The following is a 26,711-nucleotide window of genomic DNA, read 5'->3' on the forward strand; positions in this document are numbered from 1 at the left end:
GCCAAACTATATATAGTTTATTAAACAGAAAACTAGGCATCATTTTTAAATAAATAAGCTACACCTTGTAAAAGAAACCAGAAAAAAAAATTCTAGGCATTGAGATACATTCTATGAGAATGCAAATAGAGCCTCCATTTAAGAACATATTGGTGTTCACAGAGACTTCTAAAGATTTATATTAAAAGAATTACATCCCTTTCAACAGTTACCAACAAAAGACAGTCACGTTAAAAACTGCTTAATGACCTGTCAGTACGAGAGGTGCATGTTGCAGTGTGACCCACTCAGCTCAAGAACCTTTACTCCTGAGCTGGACGTTCCAAACTCAGTATGCTATAGACCCACCACAACTGAGGTGCAGAACTTTGAATAACAACAGAAAATGCTGGAAAGAGAAATTTGAGTTGACGTTTCGGGTCGAAACCCTTCTTCAAATAGCTGAGTTGGTGATTTTATTATTTATTTCCTTCAAATTACTCTCCTGAAGAAAATGGCTCATACTGGGTACAATTACATTGGCAACAGTCCTCCAATACCTCACCCAAGTGGCTATTCTGCATCTGTAAGTCCAGATAGAGAGTGTCAGCAGGCTTAAACAGCAGGAGGGAAGGTGATGTCAATTATAGTCATTCCAACACTGCCCTGACTGAGATCAACTCATTCACATACAATGGATTGAACCTTTAACATTCCTGATCTCTATGGGTACTAATCAAATATCCAATTGACTTAAGTGTGAGTTATTCAGAAGCAGTAATATTTAAAGGGTAAATGCCAATGAACAATGAAGAACGAGTAATCAGCATAAAATAGAACAATCAAATTGCTTCAACTTAATGTTTTTCAAGCAATTTGACTATATCCAAAAACTAAATTTATAACATCATAAAGAAAAAACTCAAAATATGGCTCGGTTTAATTATTCCTTTATCTTAGACATCCCTCTGCACAGGCCAGACCCCAGCTATGTGGCCGATCTGCCCAATATTTGCAGTAGGCTTTCTTGCCAATATTTCCTGGGCCTGAGAATGCTCCATCCATTTGCAAAATGTAATTATGGCCTGTGGCAGCTGGGAGTCTACCATTTTTACATCAAGCAAAGTTGTACTTTCCAATGCTGTGATAGATAAAGTTAGGAATTTGTGCAGCCCAACTTTATTTATTTATGAAATTTTCACCGCTGAAGGAAATCGGCTGCTTTGTGGACCATGAGACATGTTTAGCTTATTGGCAGGCAATGTTCAGCCAACTTATGTTACTTGAGTCTTGAGACACTCTGGGCAATAAGTTTAATGGAGATTGTATGGAAGTGGATGCGTGACTACACTGAATAATAATAAACAATAACAATTTACATTTATATAGTGCCTTCAATGTAGAAAAACGTTGCAGGGTGCTTTACTGAGGCATAATCAGACAAAAATGGACATCAAGCCAAATAAGGATTAAGGAGAGTCTTAAAGGAGGAGGGGGTGGTGGAGAGGTGGGAAGAGTTTAGGGAGCAAATTCCAGAATATGGGGCCTGGAAGGCTGAAGGCACAGCCGCCAATGATGGGGTGTAGAGAAGGAGACAAATAAAACCGTATCCCACCAATAGTTTTCTATGTCTGTATGTGTGTGTGTCTGTATCTAACGGAGCACAGCAGCAATAATAATACAATACAATAAATACAGCTAAAACTGCAGCCCATTGATAATTAGTAAATATATACAGAATCAATATTAATAATATAGCCAGAGCTGAAGGACACCCCACATCTTTCCTACCCACTTTTTCACCATCTCCAAAGTCAGGCCTTGTGTTCTAGCTTCCTGCAAATGCAGCAAGACAAAAAACACACACACACCCCACACGACACACACACACCCACCCACCAATCCTCACACTTACAGAACGAGACAAATCGTTTCTGCGATTGTCAGAGCTGAGTCCGGGTCAAGGTCTTGGGCAGATGAGAAGAAAAGGAAATAGATATGAAATATACAGGAAAGAAAAGACAGACATCCAGGAGAAAAGGTGCGAGAAACATACAGAAAAGGAGTCAGACACAGATAGAGATTGAGAGAGACAGTCAGGGACCAACCCACAGATACCAAAGGAACAAATGTGTGAGAGGCATAGCAAGAGAGAAAGTGTGGAAGACAGAGAGGGAGCCAGAACAAATGAGAGAGACAGAATATCAGGAAGTGAGAGAATTTTTTTCTATTGTTTTTGCCTGTGAGTAATGCCACAGAAGATCAATTGTAATATTAAACACTGTGTATTTACTGTTGTAACCCTCCCGTCATTCTAAAACAACATCTGCTCCAGTTTACTGTGAGTGGTGCCACAGGAGATGACGCTAGTTCTTTTTTAAATAACTGATATCAGGTGTGATATTTTGGGGTGAAAAATAAACAGTGCTTAATTTTGAAAGAGTACAGTCACAAATTCTAAAGAACATTTTGGTCTATTTGTAAGATTAAATCTGTTATTTATACTGGACTGGGGAGTTAGTTACACCCTCAGTATCTGATGAACATTAATCTGCAGCCAGTTGTAGATGTAGTTTCCTAACCACAGACCCAGGCTGCGTTCTCACTTTACAGTCACCTCCAAGTCACACATTGGAAGTATATCACCATTCCTTCATCGTCGCTGGATCAAAATCCTGGAATGCCCTCCCTAACAGCACTGTGGGAGTACCTTCACCATACAGACTGCAGCGGTTCAAGAAGGCGGCTCACCACCACCTTCTCAAGGGCAATAAATGCTGGCCTTGCCAGCGACGCTCGCATCCCATGAATGAGTTAAAAAAAAGCCCAACACATATCTTATCTCTAGCATCCTTACATGCTGGACATGCAGTGTGCTATGACCTACTTTACAGCTTACACTGTTTATCTGTTCAATTTGGTCATCTTTACTCTGCTGTTACACTTTTTCCAATAAATTGCTCAGTGACAGGAAAATCGAGAACTTCTCAGTTAACTCTCTGACTGCTGGATTTTATTTACATCTTTCAATCCTTACTTTACTTAGCCTGAATAATTGTTAAAGGTATGTTTTGAATATATTCTTTGAGACATTGCACATGTTTTTGTCGTGAGCAGTTCCGATCCGGACTAAACACCACCGTAGTTCATATTACGGAATTGGCTGTCATAATAATAATGACATTAAAATGGCGTGAAAATTGAATTATATTTCATGATGATGTGGATTTGTGACCCACAAACTGTGCAGGCTGGAGGAGGATGCATGTTAGCAAGGGCATTATTTGGATGCTGTAGTCTGTTCCATTATCAGTTCATACTGCCAAGACTTAAATGGGAAAGCAAGCTTAGGACTCTACTTTTTAATCACAATTCTCTGCTGGGAATCCAGTGCTTTGACGACAGTGTTTCTGGACCGTCCGGCAACAAACGTTTAGCAATTCAGACAAAAACCTTATGACCAATTTTTCTTTCCCCTTCTCTTACCTGGGTGCCTGAAGTTGCATTTGCCTAACCTAAACAGCCTGTATTTCTGTGGTTAGATTATTTTAATAGGCCTTGTGCCTGTAAGTGGGGACAGCCTGTAAGGACAACCTTTGCTGCAAGCCTCAGCTTTATTTGAACTTGTCTTGTGTGCTTAGCTATTGCTGGCAGACAACAGCTACAGTAATAAGCACCAGGTGTAACTAAGCTGCTTCTAGACAGGTGTTACTTCCTGAATTTCAGTGCTAACAGAAATACATAGGTTCAGTCTCATTCTTCAGAATCATAACAAATCCAGAAACAATTAATTTAAAATCACATTTACTTTGCTGTACTGTAATGCAGCGCATTGCAAACTTTGAGTATTTCATTATTACTGACATTGCATTACTTAACCTGCATACACACCGACATTAAAGTATGAATAAAAGCAAAAATGTTAAGTAGCACAGTATGTCACAGTACCCATATACAAAGTCATGGCAGAGAGGAGTACAAGTTTGAAGCCCAACACTGCTGAAAGAAAGAAATGTAAGAAGTCACACAACACCAGGTTATAGTCCAACAGCTTTATTTGAAATCACAAGCTTTCGGAGCGCTGCTCCTTCGTCGGGTGAAGTGGAGAAATGCATAAAGACACAGCTTATATAGTCAGAGAATCATGTCAGATGTTTACAGGTAATGTTTCCAACTGCCATTTATCACAAAGAAAGAAAGACTTGTATTTATATAGTGCCTTTCACAACCTCAGGACATTCCAAAGCGCTTTACAGCCAATAAAGTCCTTAGGAAGCACGGCAGCCAAATTTCACTCAGCAAGGTTCCACAAACAGCAATGTAACGATGACCAGATAATCCGTTTTTCTTAGTGATGTTGGCTGAGGGACAAATATTGGACAGGACACCGGAGATAACTCCCCTGCTCTTCAAATAGTGCGTTGGGATCTTTTACATCCACTTGAGGGGGCAGACGGGACCACGGTTTAACGTCCCATCTGAAATACGGCACCTCCGACAGTGCAGCACTCCCTCAGTACTGCACTGGAGTGTCAGCCTAGATTTTGTGCTCAAGTGGGACTTGAACCCACAACCTTCTGACTCAGGCGAGAGTTCTACCCACTAAACCATGACTGAACTCCTGAGCTCAGCTGTATGCCTAGTGGTGGCCCCCCCAAAGTGGGAAGTTATCGCAGAGCTGTTGTCATGTGGCATGGGAGCAAATTGGCAGAAAATGATTGTGATCTGGGAATATATAAATATATGGTGTTATTATTCACTGCAAAAGCAGATTGTTTGATATTTGGAGTGACATTAGCCTAACTTGATGCATTTTTTGCCTGCAAAATTGACCGTGACACACACATACATATTTTTGAGATTTAATGGCTCATTCTAACTTCCAGCGGTGATGGAAAATAGGTGGTAGCAGATTGGCCACTTGTAATACACCCCGACAGATTTTCCATTCCATTGAAATGGGGATATGGCCTCCTTCGTCTGTGTTTGTCTTGTGATCTTGTGACCTACTTTCTTTCTTTGACTGAGAATATTCCAAAAGTGACTGGAAAGAGATTTACAGCAGATTATAAAACATGCATAAAACACAGGTGTTAAAGCGAATGTGTGAAACAATTTATATATAATCCCAATTGGGATCTATGCCAAGTGTTGCAGCATTTCTAATAGACAAGGTTTTTATTCATTTCCTTCTTCACAGAACTCCAGTGTTGCATCTTCAGATGTCTGCCATTGTCTGAAACAAATGAATATATTTTATTCCTTTTTCTCCATTTAATTGTAAGACTTTTTAAGGTGTCAGGTGATACTAAAATATACCGATTGCTAAAAATGTTTTAAAAAATTAAAAATCAAAATGGATTCATTAGCGTGGTGTGTATAACACCAACATTTCTATATAACAAAGACTACAAAATTTGGTTTAAAAAAAGCCACTAAGCCATCTGTGGGTGAATATGTGCTCGTGCACCTGGTGTGTGCACTAGTATTAGGGCTGTCCACAATTTAATATCTTAAGCTGCATGGGGCCAATTGTACTGTCACTGCCTCTGTGATCATTACAAAATCGATTCGACAGAATGGGAGAAATCAGAGTGTCTTCACTACCTAAGAATCCTGTGCATTTCAGAATTTAAAAAAAATGTTGAATGCTTTTAAAGACGTATAATTATATTCAGTGGTTGCCTCAATAGGAACTCACATCTGTCTCTCTGCTACACAGAGTCTATAAAAACTGCCAGATTTGAGTCATTGGGCACATATAAGAAACCGAAAATGCTGGAAATACTCAGCTGGTCAGGCAGCATCTGTGGAGAGAGAAACATTTCTCTCTCCGCAGATGCTGCCTGACCTGCTGAATATTTCCAGCATTTTCTGTTTATATTTCAGATTTCCAACATCCGCAGTATTTTGCCTTTTGTATTAAGATCTGAATGAATTCATTTCCCATCTTCAATTTGCCCATAGCTGAGAGTTGAGTACTGGATCAGCTAAATAAAGGGCGATTAAGCCTTCAAGATAAAATTAAATGCCTTGTACATGTCACTAAAAAGCAGGGCAGGGCAAACAGGAGTAAAAATCTAGCACGGTGTACTCCATGGGTGCACTGGCAATGTGCTTACATGAGACAGGCTGAAAATGGAATATCCAATGGTATTGGAGACAACATTTTCAACTAACTTTTAATTTTTGTAAGCATAGTAAAACCTCTACAAACTTTCAATTTTCTTGTAATGAGCTTTAATAAAATCCACCAACTTTGGACTAAGTTCTCTTGGATCCTCAGCTCTCTGCTTTGAAAAAATACATAGAATTTTTTTAAGTTTTTAATTAAAGGCCAGGGTATATTAATAATGCCCTTTTTATTCAGCAAACAGGTTATCTTGTCAGGGAATTAATATATTCCCAGGGCAGATGCAGTGATGCTTTGACACTTTAAAAACGTCAAGTTGACATGGTTGTGGATCGCTGTAAATTAGACAACATTTCTCAAATTTAAAATGGCTGTTCAGAGACAAGAGACTGAAATCCATTTTAGAACTATACCAATATAACTTGTATATAAAATCTTCCTTTTGTGACCCCCCAATGCGTCAGCCTTGGCAGCTCGATTGCCTCCAAGTCAGAAGGTTGTGAGTTCAAGCTCCACTCCAGAGACTTGAACACATAATCTATGTTGGCAGTTCAGTACTGCAGGAGTGCTGCACAGTCAGAGGTGCTGCTTTCTGGATGAGCTGTAAAACCAAGGCCCTGTCTCGGGTGGATACACAAGATCCTGTGGCACTATTGGAAGAAGAGCAGAGGAGTTCTCCTGGAGTCCTGGTCAACATTTATCCCTAACCATCACCAGATTATCTAATCATTTATTTCATTGCTGGTTGTGGGCCCTTGCTGTGTGCAAATTGGCTGCTGTGTTTCCCTAAATTACAACAATGACCACTGTTTAAAAAGTACTTCATTAGCTGTGAGGTGCTTTTGGACATCTTGAGGTTGTGAAAGGTGCTATAATTTTTAAAAATCATAAACAAAACAATTATAGGCTAAGTCCCTCTGACAGTTGTGAGTCCTTTAAGAAATATCAGACTTTGTATTGCTCTTACCATTTCTGTTTGCAAACCCGAGTTTGGCCAACTGCCATAATAACCGCCAAGGCAATAGCTTTGCAGATGATGAGTGGAAAAAAGTTTAACAGGTCATAGTTGAATGCTGGAAAAATAAGAAAATAGTAATGACGTAAAGGTGAAAAAATGATCGGTAAAGACATTTTAAATTTTGAGACTTAGCATGGTTTCAAGTTGTGATGAATGATGTCCAGTGTCATTTCTGCCTCCATAGATGGCATATTTTAAGGTAGAATCGGCACAAATGGTTTAACCTCCCTTTCATCATGCCAACCAACTCTGGAGGGTGGGCGGGGAGTGCAATGCCTTACCCTGCTAGGCCTGCCAATCGAGAGTCCTGATTCGGGTTGCCAATCCTCCAGCATTGTCCTGGAATCTCCAGGAATTGAGGATTAATCTCCAGGACACTGCTGCCAGCAACCAGGAAAAAAAAATCATTGGGGGCATTAAAAAAAGTGTTTTTTTTTTTCCATTTTCTTTTAAACACTTTTGCTTTTTAGTTATAAAAATATTGGAGATGTGGTAAAAAGGCTATTTGTCCGAGAGTCAAGAATCATCAATCGGGTAATGAAGAGTCTTCTTATTTCTGAATTGGCGTGGGTAGGTGGTGCTCCGCGAGGATGCACGTCAGGCACCCAATGCCAGGAGCGCAACGGTTGGAGTCAGGCGGTCACGTGACAAAACCTCCAGGAATACGTCCAACCGGAGTTGGCAACCCTAGTCCTGGCTGAGTGAAACTGTCTCCAAATAACTGAAGTAATGGGTGAGCAGAGACAGAAATGGAGATAAGAGAAACAGACGTGAAAAAGATGGAAATGGCATAGCCAAATAACTCCCAGAAGTACAGACGGGACTGGGAGTTGCATGTAGAATCATTGAAATTTAGATGTCTGAATGCAACCAGTACTTCTGCAGTAATGGTTTCTAGTCCTGCAGTTGCATGGTCACCTTTGGAGTCATTCAAGGATCTATCCTTGGCCCCACCCCCTTCCTCATCTACATGCTATCCTTTGGTGACAGATTCCATATGTATGCCGATAACATCCAGGTCTATCTCTCCACTTTTCTTGACCCCATGTCCATCTCCATGGTGCCAGACTACCTGGTTGATGTTAAGTCATGGATAAGTCACAACATCCTCCAACTGAACATTGGGAAGACTGAAGCCATTGTTTTCAGCCCTCACCACAAACTCCATTTCTTTGCCATTGACTGCATCCTCTGCCCCAGTCACTTTTTCAGAAACCATAGTATTAGCTTCGAACCCTGCATCGCATCCATTACCAAGATTACTTATTTCGACCTCCACAACATTGCCCACCTCCGCCCTTTCCTCAGCCAAGTAATTTATGTACATTATATAAACATCAATGGACCCAGCACTGCTCCTGGAGGCATCCCATGTGTTGCCTCTTTGCAAGCCAATCCAGCACCAAGCACAACTATTCTTTGCTTCTCTGCTTCACCCAATTGTCAAGTGATTTTGCTAAGTGATTTGGAGTACCATTTTTTACTTGCCACCATTCCCCTTAAACACTGGACACTCTGAGGTCTCAATATACTTGAGCTACTTGGAGAAGAGAAGATGAACAGGAATGGTTGGATGCCAACCACTCAAACCAAACTGCTGCTTCTAACTGAAGCACTGCTCCTGAATGAGCTGCTCTCGTACTCAATTGCTTCACACTGATTAAGCTTTGTTTCTGTCGATGGTGCTGTTGTACATTCTGGATGTAAGAAGATTTATTCCTCTATCATTCAAACTTATACTTTAAAAAATAGCTTCATGCTATGAAAAGTCAATATAAAATGTACGCATAGATCACAGAGAACGCAACATATTTCTACATTCTAATCAATGGTCAAATATAAGTGATTGATAGCATAACAAATGAAGAAGTGAGACTAGACGAGACATGATGTTGCTCATATATAGAAATCTTAACTGAAAGCACAGATACCCGAGTGACTGACAACAATATTATATTAATACATGGAACTGGAAGGTATGTATTTTTAAAAGTACTAGTAAAATTGATGCAACTCACCATGAACTTGCACATTTATCGAACCCATTGCAATGATCTGTGATGACAAATATGTGGTAGCACAGCAGTAGTAAACGCCAGCATCTTCATTTTGGAGGTTGGAGAGAGTAAGTGTAAAATCATGTCTGTCTGCTGCCACAGTTTGGTTGCTGATGTTGCCTCTGTTTATTGACATCAACTGGCTACAGTTTTCATTATCCTTTGTCCAAAATACTCTGAGTGTGTTATTCAAATGCTCATCAAATTTTGCAATACACTGAAGCTTTAGGGAGCCTCCTCTTAGTCCTCTCATTTTGGAATTGGGAATAACCAGCTTGAAATCTTAAGATTCAAAAATAAAACTATTTGTGATCATAAGATTAAATAAAATGTGCATTGTTTTGTGTCCGAGAACAGGAGGTTATTAACAGGAACTAAGTATTGGAGAAAATACCAGCAATTATTGAATTTAACAACTTTTATTTCTGTTGTGCCTCTTGCATAGAAAATGTCTCAGTACTTGTTAGGGAAGAGGGAAGGAAAAGGGGAAAATAGAAGCTGGGTGGGAATGAAGCCAGTCAATTCAAAGGGAATGGTTTAAGAGGGCGGAGGGAGGCGTCAAGATGGAGGGTTCTGGGGAAGCAGTTCCAGAAGTCAGGGAGAGTATGGCTGGAAGAATGGCTGCTGTTGCTGGAACAAAGATATTGGGAATGAGGATTAATCCAGTCAGAGGAGCTTAGGGTACGTGCAGGGACATTAAACTGGAGGAAATCACAAATGTGGGGTGGGGCAAAGCCATGAAGGATTTTAAAATGAGAATGTGGATCTTCTAATCAGTCTGCTAGAGCACGAGAAGACAGCGGGACATTGCAAGGATGTTGGCGACCGGCGTGCAGGAAATCATTAGAGAGGGGACATGGGAGGCAGTGATCTGGATAAGTTACAGTTAGTACAGGGTGGATGTTAGGAAGCTAGCAAAGAGAACACTGGAGCAGTCAAGCCTCAAGGTGATAAAGACCTCGATTAGGGGCTCAACAGTGCTAGGGGAGAGGCAGAGAACGAAGCAGGCAATGTTTGTGGTTATAGATCAGATGAGGTTAACAAACCTCAGCTCAAGCTTGAGCAGGATGCCAGGGCTAATTAGGGTTAGCCCTTTAACAGTTTCCTGGCCCAAACCATCTCCTTTTCACCATTCCCCACCAGGACGGCCTGCGGGACCTCCGCTTCTTCCTTGAACAGAGGCCCAACTAGTCCCCATCCACCACCACCCTCCTCTGTCTGGCTGAACATGTTCTTACATTTAACAACTTCTCCTTTGACTCCACTCACTTCCTCCAAATAAAAGGTGTTGCTATGGGAACCTGTATGGGTACTAGCTATGCCTGCCTTTTTATGGGATATGTAGAACATTCTTTATTCCAGTCCTACTCATCCCCTCCCTCAACTCTTTTTCCGGTACATTGATGACTGTATTGGTACCACTTCCTGCTCTCACCCCAAACTGGAAAATTATCAACAACTTTGCTTCCATTTTCCACCCCTCCCTCCTCCCTCACCTTCACATGGTCCATCTCTGACTCTTTCCTACCCTTCTTCAATTTCTCTATCTCCTATTTCTGGGGATAGGCTGTCAACGAATATCTACTATAAGCCCACCGACTCCCACAGCTACCTTGATGACTCTTCCTCCCACCCCGCTTCCTGTAAGGACTCTATTCCTGCCTCCCAGTTTATCTGTCTCCGTCGCATCTGCTCGGATGGTGCCACCTTCCACACCAGTGCTTCTGATGTCCTTTTTCCTCAACTGAGGATTCCCCTCCACCGTGGTTGACATGGCCCTCGACCATGTCCATCTCATTTCCTGCACTTCTGCACTCACCCCTTCCCCTCCCTCCCAGACCCATGATAGGGTTTACACCTCCTCTAGACTCATCTTTTGTTTCTTTACTTGTCCCATTGCCACCTGTTTCTGCCTTGCACCATCATCTCTTTTTGTCATTTAATCACTCCTGCCTTACACACTTTCACAGACCTCAATCTTTGTTCTTTCCTCCCCTCCCCCCTTTCTCTGCCTCTGTTTTTGCTTAAAAGCTATTACATTAACTTCTTCCAGTTCTGATGAAAGGTCATCGACCTGAAATGTTAATTGTTTCTCTCTCCACAGATGCTGCCTGACCTGCTGATTATTTCCAGCATTTTCTGTTTTTATTTCAGATTTCCAGCATCCACAGTATTTTGCTTTTGTATTCTAATTTATGTGTGACTCATCTATAACTTTGATAATGATGTCATAGGTTCATGAATGCTTACCAGTTACTGAATAAACTGTGATAATAGATTTAATTATCTTTTAAAGGGAATTGATTTTAAAGGGGAACTTCCTGCATTAACTGATCCAGATAATCATTATAAACATTAAAAGTGCTAAATCACTCCACATACTCAAACACAAATACGGGCATCTCAATTTGACTTTGTAAGGGTATCTCACATCTTAAACTAAATGAGTATATGACCATTGCCTAGGTACAACATACACCATCTAAAAGCTGCCAATACTACACCCATCATATTCATTTCACAGATGCATCACATGTGATCTGAACTCCATTTCTAAAATAATGTACAGGAAATTAAGCCACATATATGACTGCTGTCAGATATTAGCTAAATGGAGAAATACAGGCTCTTGCATTGCCAACAAAGCTCTTAAACATGGACACCTTTGTTCTGGTGGTTACATCGCAGATATGTGCAGGAGGCATACATGAGTCTCAGATATGGCTGAACTGAAAGCTATTAACGAAGGTTGTATTGTACCGTATATTCTAGGTTGAAAATTGCAACAATAATTGGCAAGAGTTTAAAAGGAAATATTCAGGGAGTAGATTTGTAGCCTTGCACAATACCGTGTAATTTTTAAATACTATGCTGTATATTTAATACTATACATTTTAAAACTAGCTTAAAATTATAACTTGTTATGCCCAATGTTTTGACACTTACCAATCACCAAAACTGTTATTATGTGACCCATCACAGTGCCTAGGCTGTAGCTGGGGAGCCTGCCCTGACACTGATAATGTCCACTGTGGCTAATGTGAGCAGGAGATATCCGAAGCAAAGAAGTCATTGTACCAGGCCCATTACGTAGGATGTACGTGGTCCGATTGACATATTCATCCAGCTGAGCCAGCAACGTGCAACTTTTTGATGTTACCTTACACCAATTCAATTCTGGTTCAGAGGAACTGTTCTCACAGTAGATAGCTTTGCACGAGAGAGAAAGCGTGCTGCCTTCCACAGCGTAGATTGTGGATTTTGAATAAGAGAGTTTTAGTTCACATCTGTTTTGATTCTGCCCTAAAATGGAGGAGAAAAACATGAATAAAACTGACTGTATTTATTGGATATTTTGTGAAATATAAATTATTGGGTGAAGGTTAATTAGTTGTAATATTTTACTATATACTGGTTAGATTTTTTCATTGGATAAATGTCAAGTAATGAGTTCTTTGAGGAAATAATGGAGCAAATTGATAAAGGAAATGCAGTGGATTGCTGTGCATATGGATTTTCAAAAGGCATTTGATAAAGTGAGGTTTGCTAATAGAATTAACACATGGTATTAAAGGGAATGGGTAGCAAGGATAGAAAGTTGGCTAAAGGACAGAAAACAAAGAAGTGGTTAATGGATATTCTTAAGAGTGTGTGTAAATATGATCTCTTTTTTTACTTTCAGTATTAAGCTAGATTGCAGTTTAGTATTAAGTTTTGTTAGTGTATAATTTTATTTTACTCTTTAGAATGCATGAAAAGATGATGTTGAAACAGAAATTTCTTACAGTTAAAGCTGATATCTTCAAGGTCCATACAGTGAGTCATCATCTGCATGAACAGAAAAACATTGTGTCGAGACTGAGAGAGAGATAAGGGGAGTCACAAGGAACTGTGCATCTGGACAAATACGTGTTTTGGGCTTTTGTTAGCGTAGAGGCATTCACTAGGCGAAGACGACAGTCATAGACAGGAAGAGGCAACTGGCATCCATAGTTATGACCCCTACCTAAATCAGACCAGGTAATATAATTTGCTCTGTTTTGTTAATTACTGCTTCGATGCTTGCATATATCGACCTTTGTTTCACTTCTTAAAATAAAATTATTACTGTAACCCAATGGTGTCGGCTCTAACCTATTGGACAAGTAAAAGAGGCCTAAAGGTAAGGTTTCTTACAACTGGTAGATGCAAACAATGGTGTCCCCCTGGGTCAGTGCTCTTTTCAACATATATGCATGATCTGGACTTGGGTATCGTGGCACAATGAAAATATTTGCAGACAACACAAAAAGAGAGTGTGCGTTTGACCATGAAGCAACTTCAGAAAGACAGACGGGGTGGCACGTTGAGCAGATAGAGCTCAAATGAAAATGAGAAATGGGAGGTGATATATTTTGGGAAGATGAGTAAGGAGATGAACTATACACTCAATTGCAAAACTTTAAAAGGAGTAGAGGAGCAGAAAGACTTAGATTTTCAGAAGCACAAATCTTTAAAAGTGGGAGAACAAGTTGCTGAAGCTTTGAAAAGGTATACAAGATCCTAGCTTTTATAGAAAGGGGTATAGAATACAAAAGCAAAGATGTAATGCCAAAAATATGCAAGTCGCTGGTTAGACTACATTTAGAATGTAATGTCCGGTTTTGGGCGCTTTACTGATGTCAAGACCATGGATATGGTGCAGCAGAGTTTCATTAGAATGATACCAGGGATAAGAGTCTTTAGTTACGAAGGGAGACGAGAGAAACTGGGGCTCTTTTCAATAGTACAGAAAAAGGTCGAGAAGGTCTGCTGGTGGTAAAAATTATGCAAGGTTTTGATGAGATAAATAGGGAAAAATTAATTTCAAAGTTTGGCGAGTTGGTAATTAAAAGGGCATAAATTTAAGATCAGCACCAAAGGAAGAGGTTAGTAACAATTTGTTTTTAAACGCAGAAGTGTGTTAGGAAATGGAATGTCCTTTAGAAGCAGTAGTGAAAGAGTCTATAGGATACATTGTTGAAATAGAAAATTTGAAGAGAGTATAGGGAAACGGAAAGGGATTGAACTAATTGTACAGATCTTAGAGAGCCAGTACAGCTGCAACTTAAAAATACATTTAAAAATATTATTTTATGGGATGTGGGCGTCACTGGCAAGGCCAGCATTTATTGCCCATCCCTAATTGGCCTCGAAAAGGTGGTGGTGAGCCGTCTTCTTGAACCGCTGCAGTGCTGTTAGGGAGGGTGTTCCAGGATTTTGACCCAGCGATGATGAAGGATTGTCAATATACTTCTAAGTCAGGATGGTGTGTAATTTGGAGGGGAACTTGGAGGTGGTGGTGTTCCCATGTGCCTGCTGCCCTTGTCCTTCTAGTTGGAAGAGGTCGTGGGTTTGGGAGGTGCTGCCGAAGAAGCCTTGGCGAGTTGCTGCAGTGCATCTTGTAGATGGTACACACTGCGGCCACCCAGTGGTGGAGGGAGTGAATGTTTAGATGGCCTCCTTCTGATCACAGAAATCACAGATCACAGAAACCCCACAGTGCAGATAGAGGCCATTTCGGCCCATCGAGCCTGCACCGACACATATCCCACCCGATCCCCGTAACCCCTACACCAACACATATCCCACCCTATCCCCGTAACCCCACGTATTTAATCCCCCCTAACACTAAGGGTCAATTTATCATAGCCAATCAACCTAACCCGCACATCTTTGGACTGTGGGAGGAAACCGGAGCGCCCGGAGAAAACCCACGCAAACACGGGGAGAATGTGCAAACTCCACACAGACAGTCACCCGAGGCCGGATTCGAACCCGGGTCCCTGGCGCTGTGAGGCAACAGTGCTAACCACTATGCCACCGTGCTGTAATATTCTATGATTCTACAACTTAGTTCGGATACTTTAGTGGAACACAAGTGTTGATTCAACATTTTCATAAAAGTCGATTTATTTGTTATAAAAGCTTAGACTAATCACTATCATATTCAGAAAGAGGGGTGAACACAAAATTAATCAGTTGAAATATTTTCTATACACCAAAAAACACAAAATATGAGATAGCATAATCAATTAGTTTTCATTAATCATTCACACAACATAATTCTACACACTTGTTTGAGTGCCACAAAACAAGGCCTTTACCATGTATTAGCAAAGATTATTCTAACATCAAACAGAAGAACAGAAGTTACAAATGTGGCGCTAATGCAAGCACGGACATGAAGGATTAAATGATCTCCTTCTGAGCAGAAATTTTTATGATTCTATAGTTTTGATAACCTATTTATAAAAATATCTTTCACACTGCTAGGTGTTAAAAAAAATTGACAATTGTAAAATTGTTCCCACCTTGTACTGTGGCCATCCACCAAGTAATTAATAAAAATGCCCTTCCAAGAGGCACCGTTACACGTCTAGGGTGTTGACGGATCATCCCAGCGTGTGTTCAAAGTACTGCTTTCGATATAAACTTTTCAAAGTGAATGTTGCATTCTCTAAAGCAGCCCTCACAAGCCCTGTGATTTCCGTCCCATACTGAAAGGTGGAACAAAGCACAGTATTTAACTACGCATTATCCGTTAGCAGGAAGTGGTTTGTTTTAAAAGAAACAGCCAGGCACCAATAAAACTGAATCTATTTGTATCGTCAGTAGGTGACAATGAATGTGATCTTTCCATAACTACAGTAGGCTTTCCGTTTAAATTTTAATTACCAATATCATTCAGAAAGAGGTAGAAGGTGGTCATCTTTTTAATTGCAGTTTCTGAAAAAAGTATTCACACAGTTATACAGACTGGAATTAAAAATAAGCCAACTGTTAAAATATCTTGCTAGTGCCACTCATTGTGAAGGTGCTTAAGGTGGAGATGAGCTTCATGGTGTGTGAGATTGTGAAATTAAGACTTAAGATTTGCATTTATATTGCGCCTTGCACAACCTCAGGACGTCCCGAAGCGCTTTACAGCCAATTAAATACTTTTGAAGTGTAGGCACTGTTGTAATGTAGGAAATCACCTCTGGACTTTTTCTTTAAATCCTCGTGCTACATTTGAAAGGGAATTAGGGGAAGTGTGGAGCCACAAGTTCTAACTTACTTCTGCTGTAAAAGCTTCAGTACCTCCCTAATGTTTGACACTCGGGCAAACCATCTGTGTGGCAGGATGACTGGCCCTGGTGCAGGAGAGGAGACTGGGGTCAGGAAATCAAGCAGAGATCCTCATCACCAGATACCTATCTGAATCACACAACGTTGAGCCTTCCAACTAGCCTTTCACACTGGCCTAAAGTGCACTTGTATCTTCATAAGCCTAATTTTATTATAACATATGCAAATTACATTGAGATAAGGCTGGGCACAATTTGTTAATATTAGATGGACAGTAAAGGGAAGACAGTAAAGGCTGTTCAGAACGCAAGTTCTTAAAAGCTAAATTGCACAACTTTTCATTACTGCAACCTATATTCTTAAAATGGCTACAGAAAATGCTGGAAAAACTCAGCAGGCCAGGCAACATCCGTGGAGAGAGAAACAGAGTTAACGTTTCAGGTTGAAACCCTTCTTCAGAACTGAGGAAAAAAGCAGGAAATGAAACAGATTAAAAAAGGCCAGTTTGGGGGCTGGGAAATGGGGGAGGGGATGAAAGAACAAAAGGGAAGGTCTGAGAAGTGAAGAGACATCAAGACGAGACGAGATGGTGTTAGGACAGGTAAAGAGACGAAGGATGGCTCTAGATGAGGTGTGAAATGCGCTGGCAGAATGAGAGACAGCTGCCATGTGGGAGAGAAAAAAGAGAGGCACAAACCAAAGGTGTGGATAAAAAATATATATAAATATAATAGGGGCCGAGGTTATGATCTGAAATTGTTGAACTCGATAGAGAGTCCGGAAGGCTGTAAAGTGCCTAATCGGAAGATGAGGTGCTGTTCCTTGAGCTTACGCTGAGCTTCTGTGGAACAATGCAAGAGGCCGAGGATGGTGAGGTCTGAGTGGGAATGGAGCGGTGAATTGAAATGACAGGCGACCGGAAGCTCGGGGTCACCCTTACGGACTGAACAGAGGTGTTCCGCAAAGCGGTCACCCAATCTGCGTTTGGTCTCCCCAATGTAGAGGAGACCACATCGTGAGCAGCGAATACAGTATACTAGATTGCAAGAAATACAAGTAAATCGCTGTTTCACCTGGAAGGGGTGTTTAGGGCCCTGGACAGTGGGAAGGGGGGCGGGGAAGTACAAGGGCAGGTGTTGCATCTCCTGCGCTTGCACGGGAAGGTGCCGGGCGAAGGGGAAGGGGTGCTGGGGGTGATAGAGGAGTGGACTAGGGTGTCTCGGAGGGATGCTGAAAGGGGAGGGGAGGGGAAGATGCGTTTGGTGGTGGGATCACCACGAAGGTTGCCTGGCCTGCTGAGTTTTTCCAGCATTTTCTGTTGTTATTTTGGATTTCCAGCATCCACAGTATTTTGCTATCTTCTTAAAATGGCTACTAGATTGAGTATTAAAGGTGAATGCCTTCTTTCCAGACAGCAATCATGATTCTTTCATTTTAAGGTGCCTGGGTTATTTGTAAAGAAGCCATTGTTGTCTGCAACATATTACACAACTTTTGTCATTCTGACAGGCCTAACCCAGTGGATGGTGTCCAGCTGCAGGACTGAGAATTAACAGAGATTTTACCCCCCAAAAGTGTTCTTCAGGCATCAGGAGTCGTACACCAGGTTCTCAGACAGGACGTTCAACTAAGTGCCTGAGGCCTTGTGTATTAACAGTTGTGTGCACGTGAATTATGTAGTAACTCAATAAACCCTCACAAAAGCATCCTCTGCACTAGCTCATTTAACATGGATGCCCATCTTTTTACCTGCTGTTACCTTATTCTGCACCATCAGGGCAAAAAACAACTTTCTAGACTAAGCTGTAATAAACTACAACCAAATATAATGCTGCAAAAATGGCAAGGTTTCAGCCTTGCAACAGTGTATGTTAAATGTCTTTGAGAACCTAAGCTAGTGCTCTTCCCAAGGTGCTTTGCCAGTGGCAGGAGTAACTTTGGTGTCTGACTACTGGGAGCCTCTTGGAATTGAAGGGACTCTCTACTTCCTTGTGCTGGGTCATGAGGTGATTCTGCACTGGTTTCATCATATTCAATGCCATCAGTGGTTGGCTGATCTTGCCTGCTATTTGGTACATTTGCCATTTGAATGATGGTGGAGTAGGAACAGCAGGTGTAGCATCAACCCGAGAAGCAGTTGCCTCATTCATGTCTATCCAGCTATGCTCCTGCTGGGCACTCCCTCAGCATGTCCACTGATCTACAAGGGAAGCAAGCCTGTGGGCAGCCTAGAGGTTTGTGAAGCCCTGGATTATGGCTGTCTCCATTCAATACCCTAACACTTTGAAGCTAGATAAAAGAGCCTGATGCACACTTGAGCCCATCAGCACCATACATCCCCATGCAAAGGATCTCTGCCACCTGGGTGCTCCATTGCAAAAGGCCACAAGATTGCCAAGTGCTCCACTGTAAACTGCAGTTTCAAGGAGTTGTTATGCAGAACTACACATCTGTGCTGTGAGTACTGGATGCCCACACAAATCACTAGACTTTGTAGGGTGTTATGAACAGGTACAAATGACGCAGCTAATACCAAATTCTTGCAACAGGTGGGATGAAAGATGCTGCGTGCTGCCAGCTTCTTCTATACACTGGGAGCGTTGGCTGGTGCTGGGGGAACTCTTCCAGAAACTGAAGAACGTGTTAGAATGGTGGCTCCAAAGCATCCCGTCAAATACTACTTGCATAGTAATGTACTGTGTTGTCATAGTGCTGTCTGTGCCTGTGTGAAAGTTAGTGAATAAGGGTAGAAAGACCAGAAATAAGAGCATCAGAGCCGGTGGAAGGTGTCCAGCTTCAATTCACATATGAACAGGAGTAAACCATTCAGCCCCTTGAGCCTGCTCCACCATTCAATGATTGCAGCTGATCTGTACCTCAACTCTCATTTCCCTTGCTACCCTTACCTAACAAAAACAAAATCTATGGAACGGTCTTGAAAATGTCAATTGATCCAGCATCCACAGCCTTCTGGAGGAGAGAATTCCAGATTTCCACTACCCTGAGAGAAAAAGTGCTGCCTGATTTCACTCCTAAGTGGCCCAGCTCTAATTTTACGATTGTGCCCCCTTGTTCTGGATTCCCCCGGCAGAGGAAATAGTTTCTCTTTATCTACCCTGCTTGATACGTAGCTGTAAAGCGCTGTGGGACATCTGGAGGTCATGAAAGTGCTATATAAATGCAAGTTCCTCCTTCTTGTGGACAATACATGTTTCTAATACAAATTTTAAAAATATTTTCATATATATTCGTTTTTAAATTCAAGTTAGTAATCTTTATTGATTACAAGAGCACACACTTCAATATTCTGTCATACGAGTGGTCTTTCATTGTTCTCCGGGTGAATGATTGCCATCCAGAAAATCTCTAATATAATTAAGAATTTAAACACATAGACCAGCTGGAACTGAAAAGACATACTGCAGCAAGCAGGCAACCAGGATATTTCCATTTGAACTTTAGTTTCCACAGAAAAAAGTCTGCATTTGGACACTATGAAATTAAAAGCAATTTAAAAAACTACTGTAAATTTTCTTTTATATGGACTCATTAAGATATAGCCTTACCCCAGCTCCATGACTATCGCTATAAAATTATCCATTTTGAGTGTAGAAAGCTCCTCTAAGCCAGGGTATGCATGTGTGGAGGGAGCAGGGGAGAAATAATATGTTGTTTCTGGTCATAATAGTACACATTTATCAAGTTTCACAAGAAATATCAGACCAAGTGTTATGTAGATGGATGTTAAATAAATCCTACAGAAGGATGAAATATAATGATCTAAACCTCCACCAACAGCTGTAAAATACAACCATGCTGCATGTCTACTAGTGATTAGCTCTAACATTTAGAAGTGGAACCTGCAACCAACACGACACGATTGTCGGCGATTAAATACTTCGTAATCTAACAGAAAAATTATGCCAGTAGTCTCACCCTCATGATGCAAATTTTCCACTGAAATTCACGTGCAAAGAAAAAAGGGAAGATAAAGACATAGGGGTAGATTTTCCTGAAGCTGTCGGGAAGGAGGCGGGACTACAACTTTTGGGTTTTAGTCCCGCCTACATCGATGTCCGGCCAATCCGCGTAATTTTCCCTTGATTGACCTCGTTGAGCCCGCCCAGCGGGCTCAGCAGGCCAATTAAGGGCCACCCGGCAACAGGTGACGTCACAGACTGAAATTTCATCTGTCAAGAATTCTTGACAGATGAAATATCAGTGTTTCACAGCTGTTTGAAGTTGTCAAACACTGACAGTCTGACTTCTAACCGGAGTCCTTCTACACAGACTCAGTTAGAAGTCTCACCGGCAATGAAAGCTGAAGGCTGTCACTTTCGACAGATCGCAGCCATTTTGCTTTCAGTGCCAGCTGAGTGATGGACTCCCGAAACCTGGAGGAAGAAAGGCTGTTAAGGTAAGTACAGGTAATTTAAACTTGCACACTTACCTTTGCACTTATGCACCCATCACTCATCTGAACACCGACATCGCGACCCCTCCAAGTCCTTCAACCCGACGGCTCTAACCTGGCGTGGTTTGGAGCCGTCGGGAATCCCACATGACACCCCTCAAAATAGGGATTAGGTCAAAAACTGCCCGTTAACAGGCAGTTAATTGGCACTAATCCCTTCCCACATCAGGTCGGCGGGTCCCAGTGCGGGGCGGGTACCCGCCTCCTGTGAAACTTACGTGGAGGCGGGTTTTGGGCGGGATGGTGTCGGGATCCCCAAATTCCGGATTTCCCCCCCCAACACGCCTGAAACCCCGCCTGACTGCTCCATGAAAATCTACCCCATAGCTTTAAAACATTTTTTTTTTTAAAAACACAGGAGATTTGACAAATATGTTTCAGTCCATGTTTTTAAAATGGGGTCACCAGCAGTCAGAACATTTCTGTACTTTCTACTTACTAGCTCATTACTTCCGTTGTACACAAACATTTTCTGCAATGACGACAACTATCCTTTGAGTAGAGGACACGGTCTTTTGGAACTCAGGACATGGGGTCTCTGGGACCGTGTTAATATTTGCATGGGTTTCACCACAGAAAGAGGTCTGAAAGCCAATGCAGCTAACTGCCAGTGATTATGGAAGCATGCCCCAAATACTTCCCAATTATGTCCCTCAGTTGCCAAAAAACTGTGTGGACAACTGTTCAACAGAAAATAGCACTCTTCAGTCTTGAGTATTTAATCAACTACAAGAAACTCTCGATTTACCGGCACCCAAACAACCGGCAAAATTCAGGAGTAGGTTCAGTTAAGTTTTTCTTCATATTAGTGGCCGTTTCTTGATTCTTGGCTGTGTAATCGGGGGTTCCTGCACTTGTTGCTAAGCAACAGGGACGCTTAGTCTGTGGCCAGGCTTCTTGCACCTGTTGCTAAGCAACAGGGAAGCCTGGATTTGTTGCTGTGTACAGGGCTCTCGTATCTTTTAACTATAACTCTAATCCGGACTTTTTGATAAACCGGCACCACGCTGGTCCTTTTGGTGCCGGATAAAAAAAAGTTTCCTGTACCTCAAAATAATATTGGTGCAATGATTTAATTATTCTCTAGTGTGCAGATCTATGCTACTAATGTCGAGAGAAGTAGGAACAAATTTCTCTACATCTAGAAAAAATCCTCATTTTAATCCCAAATAATTAGGCGAGGGAGAAAATTGAAAATATACTAGCTGATCTTAATGCTGTTCACAATAGATCAGAGAATACACCTACACCCTTTCCCTAACAGGAGAATTACACCAGGTTAGCCAACCTCCTGTTGGCACTGCTCATGAACAAAGAAAACTCTCCCTTCAGCACATAACCTAGGCTGACATTCCCAATGCAGTGCTAAAGGAGCACTGCATTGTCAGGACACATTAAACCAAGGTTCCATCTGCACCCCTCAGTGGACATGGATCTCAAGGCACTGTTCGAAGAGGTGTAGGGATTTCTCCTGGTATCCTAGCCACTAGAACAGTATCACAAAGAATTAACTGGTCATTAATTTCACTGCTGCTTATGAGAGATTACTGGCACAGAATAATTGTCATGGTTGCCAGCACAAGGCTTCAAAAATAATTCAGTGTGAAATTACCTGATAAGGTGCTATAAATTATTTCTGTAACTATTTCTCTTTTCCAATCTAATTCTTAGTTCTTCTCTCCATCTTTCTACACCCCTTTTCCCTCTCTGTATGGATGTCACTTATGATGTCTGTCTCCAACAGTTTTTTTTAAACAAGTCTTCTCTATGTCTATCAAAAGCTCTAAAACTCTTGCACGTTCCTTTACGAATGCACACGCATTTTCATATCTCGCCTTGTTAAAATCCAAGGTACATAGCAAGTTAGAGGTGAGGACTGGAATCGGATCAGGACAGGCTACCAGGAACTGTAACAGATGAGAGAAACTAGGTATGTGGGGGGGGGGGGGGGGGGGGGGGTTTGGGGAGGGAAGAGGAGGCGGCAGCTCTCGGGGTAGTTGGACCGAGGTAGCTGAAGTTTGGAAGGAGAGTGGCACAGAGGGGAGTCAGCCAGATCAGAATGATGATTCTGGAGTCTAGCTTGTCGGTTAGGGTTCTGGCAGGTTCGCTACTTATAAGCCACTGAGCATTAAATGACTGATTTAACAGCATAGTTTTTAAAATTCTGTTAAGTAATAAATCCTGTATTAGAAGTTTAATGTTCAAAAAATTGAAGTGCTAAACTTACGCTTCCAATTTTGTCAACTTTTGTTTTCTTCCATTCTTTTTAGGGGCTGAATTTCAAGTCCTACCTCTTGCACTTGAATAACCCTTGAAATCATGCAGTGGAACAGTTTATATAAAGCGAAACAGTGTAGTAATTAAACTTAGGATGTCAATTACATAGAAACATAGAGGATAGGAGCAGGAGTAGGCCATTCGGCCGCTCGAGCCTGCTCCGCCATTCAATGCGATCATGGCTGATCATCCAAATTCAGTACCCTGTCCCTGCCTTCTCCCCATATCCCTTGATCCCTTTAGCCTTAAGAAATATATCTAACTCCTTCTTGAATATATTTAATGAATTGGTCTCTACTGCCTTCTGTGGTAGAGAATTCCACAGGTTCACCACACTCTGGGTGAAGAAATTTCTCATCTCTGTCCTAAATGGCTTAGCCCTTATCCTTAGACTGTGACCCCTGGTTCTGGACTCCCCGACCATCGGGAACATCCTTCCTGCATCTAGTCTGTCCAGTCCCGTCAGAATTTTATAAGTTTCAATGAGATCCCCTCTCATTCTTCTAAACTCCAGCGAGTGTAAGCCCAATCGACCCAATCTCTCCTCACAAGTCATTCCTGCCATCCCAGGTATCAGCCTGGTGAATCTTCGCTGAACTCCTTCCATGGCAAGAACATCCTTCCTCAGATAAGGCGACCAAAACTGCACACAATACTCAAGGTGTGGTCTCACCAAGGCCCTGTACAACTGCAGCAAGACATCCTTGCTCCTGTACTCAAATCCTCTCGCTATGAAGGCCAACATACCATTTGCCTTCTTAACCGCCTTCTGCACCTGCATGCTTACCTTCAGCGACTGGTGCACAAGGACACCCAGGTCTCGTTGCACTTCTCCTTCTCCCAATCTATTGCCAGTCAGATAATAATCTGCCTTCCTGTTTTTGACACCAAAGTGGATAACCTCACATTTATCCATGTTATATTGCATCTGCTATGCTTCTGCCCAATCACCCAACCGGTCCAAATCATCCTGGAGTTTCTCGGCATCCTCCTCACAGCACACACGCCCACCCAGCTTTGTGTCATCTGCAAATTTGGAGATATTTCATCTAGTTCCCTTGTCTAGATCATTAATACATAGTGAATAGCTGGGGTCCAAGGACCGATCCCTGCGGTACCCCACTAGTCACTGCTTGCCACTCGGAAAAAGAGCAGTTTATTCCAACTCTTTGCTTTCTGTTTGCCAACCAGTTCTCTGTCCAAGTCAATACCTTGCCCCCAATCCCATGTGCCTCAACTTTACATACTTATCTTTTATGCGGGACCTTATATCGAAAGCCTTTTGAAAGTTCAACTACACCACATCCACTGGTTCTCCCTTATCTATTTTACCAGATACATCCTCAAAAAATTCCAGTAGATTAGTCAAGCACGATTTATCTTTTGCAAATCCATGTTGACTTTGTCCAATCCCGTCACTGTTTTCCAAGTGCTCTGCCATTACATCTTTTATAATGGACTCTAGCATTTTCCCCACGACCGATGTCAGGCTTACCGGTCTGTAGTTCCTTGTTTTCTCTCTACCACCTTTTTTGAATAGTGGGGTAACATTAGCTACCCTCCAATCCATGGGTACTGTTCCAGGTTCCATCGAATGTTGGAAGGTGATCAGCAATGCATCTACTATTTCTAGGGCCACTTCCTTAAGTACCCTAGGATGTAGATCATCAGGCCCTGGGGATTTATGAACACTAGCTTTTAGTAAGACCCTGTCATGACCCAAAAGGATTTAAAAAAAAAAGTAATCTGCCTGTGGTGCTGTTCATGATGAATTGAAGATATTTAAAAAAATATACAAGATGGTGATGGAATTGAGAGTTACTTCAGAAACCCATTCCACAGAACCTAGTGGTCAGATGGTGACTGATGCACAGCAAATGTGGAGGTAGCAATTTACAAAGTGACAAAAGTAAGGTTTGTAGCAAGGAAGTGTGTATTGTACACTATATAAACAAGGTAGACAGACAAATAAAGCTTGTTCTTGATCATGTGTGGCTTTTTACCTTCGGTAAAAGATTTCATATAAAAGGAAAAAACCCGACGTGTCCCTCGAGCCCCACGGTCAGACTTGGCCAAGACCAGGAAATGATGCAATGGAACAAGTTCAAAAACCATTTGCCTGACCGCCCGGCTAATTAGGTAAGGACAGAAGGCACCTGCTGGAATGTGATGAAAAATAAACGAAGAAAGGCAAAAGTCAACAGAAGTTTTTACATTTTTATTGGTTTATCGACACAAAAGATACAGCAGCTTGTCAATTTTTTTCTCCAAGAGGGAATGTTGATAGTAAATTATTTTAAACACATTGTTCAAAATCCTAGAATCAACACACAGGATTCTACAAGAGAACTCTACATGCTAATTTGACAGTTTTGACCATCAAACAAAACACCACTATTTTTTTTGGAATAAACATTTAATTAAGACAAATTTAAAGTAAATGTTCAGTCCCTGACACAGACTGGCAGACTACTTTGGGTTCACAGCTGCTTGCACAGCATCACTACAGTTCAACTCTTCAGGAATGCAGGATCAATTTGAAATACACAAACCAGTTCAATACACTCGAGGAGTCTGGATAGCTGAATGTCTGCTGGTCTCGGTAACCAGTATAATACACGTGGCTGCATTAGGAGGTTCTGGTGAAACTGTACGTGGAGTAGTGGCCAAAGAAAACAAAAAAAACCTTGGAACACGCAATCAGGATGTCTAACTGTAAATGACTGTGAAGATAAATAATGCACATGCCTTGTGTTATGTAGTTCATGCTTTCAGGGGAAAACATAATACAGTTCTAGTGCGATTTACAACAGCTCAGCACTTTTCTGTCAATGTCTGCTTCAATTCATCAAGTAGGTTTCCCAGAAGGGTAGAATCGTTGCATTTCCCATCCACAGAGATGGAGTTATCACCCTATTTAAAATAAAATTGTAATTCATCACACTTAGTTTAAAAGCAGAGGTCAGTTCACTATCAAAATAGAGTTTATCTTCTAAAGTCTGCTTCCAAATTCAATATTCCAGTTTGAAAGGACTTGGCGAAATCCTGAGCTCCCCTAACTAAGCTGGCAAATGCAATGCCCAGTGTGACCCTGAGCTATTAAGACCAAGTTTTATCATTTGTCTGTGCTGAGTGAGCTGGTGCTGAGGCAATGGCAGGAGTACTACAATCAGCCTCGGCACTACTGACTGATGTGCTTGTTCAGCTGTGATGCCCTTTGTGGCCGAAATGCCTAAAACTTAACTGTCTAGACTTAAGAATGGCCACTTGGGTGAGATACTGATGGGCTGCTGACTGCTTTGGAACTTTATTCCAGTATAAGTCAGGATAAGAGGGGAGTATATTGAACATTTATTTTTTTTAAATAGTGGGAATAAGACGAGGATTGGCATGTGGGACACTGATCCTCGCTCCCACAATGAAGCCTCTCACTGGCAGACAAGTTGCCTACGTCTGCCTCACTCACGACCAGGAGACCAAACACAGCTGGCCTCATACAGGCTTCCAGCTAGGGGCAACATGCTGATATCTGCCAATAGTAGAATGAACAGATCACTTATTTCAAATCAAGTGCATTGGGGAGGTTAGAACAGTACAAAGTATTATACAAACTTCAAAATTCTGATTTTAAATGGGTACTCCAGACTCCCCAAAACATACACTGAACACTCCTAAAAATCGCAG

At 41.6% G+C, this 26,711-nt stretch overlaps 2 protein-coding genes across 7 annotated transcripts in view; both read right to left on the reverse strand.

Annotated features, from left to right (window-relative positions):
* Positions 1 to 3,996: 3,996 nt before the first annotated feature.
* Positions 3,997 to 15,705, reverse strand: LOC147108147 (uncharacterized). 2 transcript variants are annotated; one of them, XM_086004655.1, is made up of 5 exons: positions 15,520 to 15,705; positions 12,134 to 12,490; positions 9,149 to 9,469; positions 7,080 to 7,185; positions 3,997 to 5,023 (listed from the first exon to the last, which is right to left on the reverse strand). In XM_086004655.1, exons 1-5 carry the CDS (start codon positions 15,602 to 15,604, stop codon positions 4,855 to 4,857), a joined length of 1,038 nt encoding a protein of 345 aa, XP_085860781.1. In that variant the 5' UTR covers positions 15,605 to 15,705; the 3' UTR covers positions 3,997 to 4,854. The 2 variants fall into 2 exon arrangements, with proteins under 2 accessions (XP_085860781.1, XP_085860782.1); XM_086004656.1 differs by having other exon boundaries at positions 4,919 to 5,215.
* A 9,519-nt stretch (positions 15,706 to 25,224) lies between these two features.
* ap3d1 (adaptor related protein complex 3 subunit delta 1) overlaps positions 25,225 to 26,711 on the reverse strand; it is an 87,708-nt gene continuing 86,221 nt past the window's right edge. For all 5 annotated transcript variants that reach the window (XM_086004657.1, XM_086004658.1, XM_086004659.1 and 2 more), the window contains one exon: positions 25,225 to 25,940. In XM_086004657.1, coding sequence (XP_085860783.1) covers positions 25,842 to 25,940 — 99 coding nt within the window. In that variant the 3' untranslated portion in view covers positions 25,225 to 25,841. The remainder of the gene's footprint in view (positions 25,941 to 26,711) is intronic.

Source organism: Somniosus microcephalus, chromosome 13 (assembly GCF_052327205.1).
Source record: "Somniosus microcephalus isolate GS21.2 chromosome 13, FLI_Smic_1.0, whole genome shotgun sequence".
Classification (NCBI taxonomy): domain Eukaryota; kingdom Metazoa; phylum Chordata; class Chondrichthyes; order Squaliformes; family Somniosidae; genus Somniosus; species Somniosus microcephalus.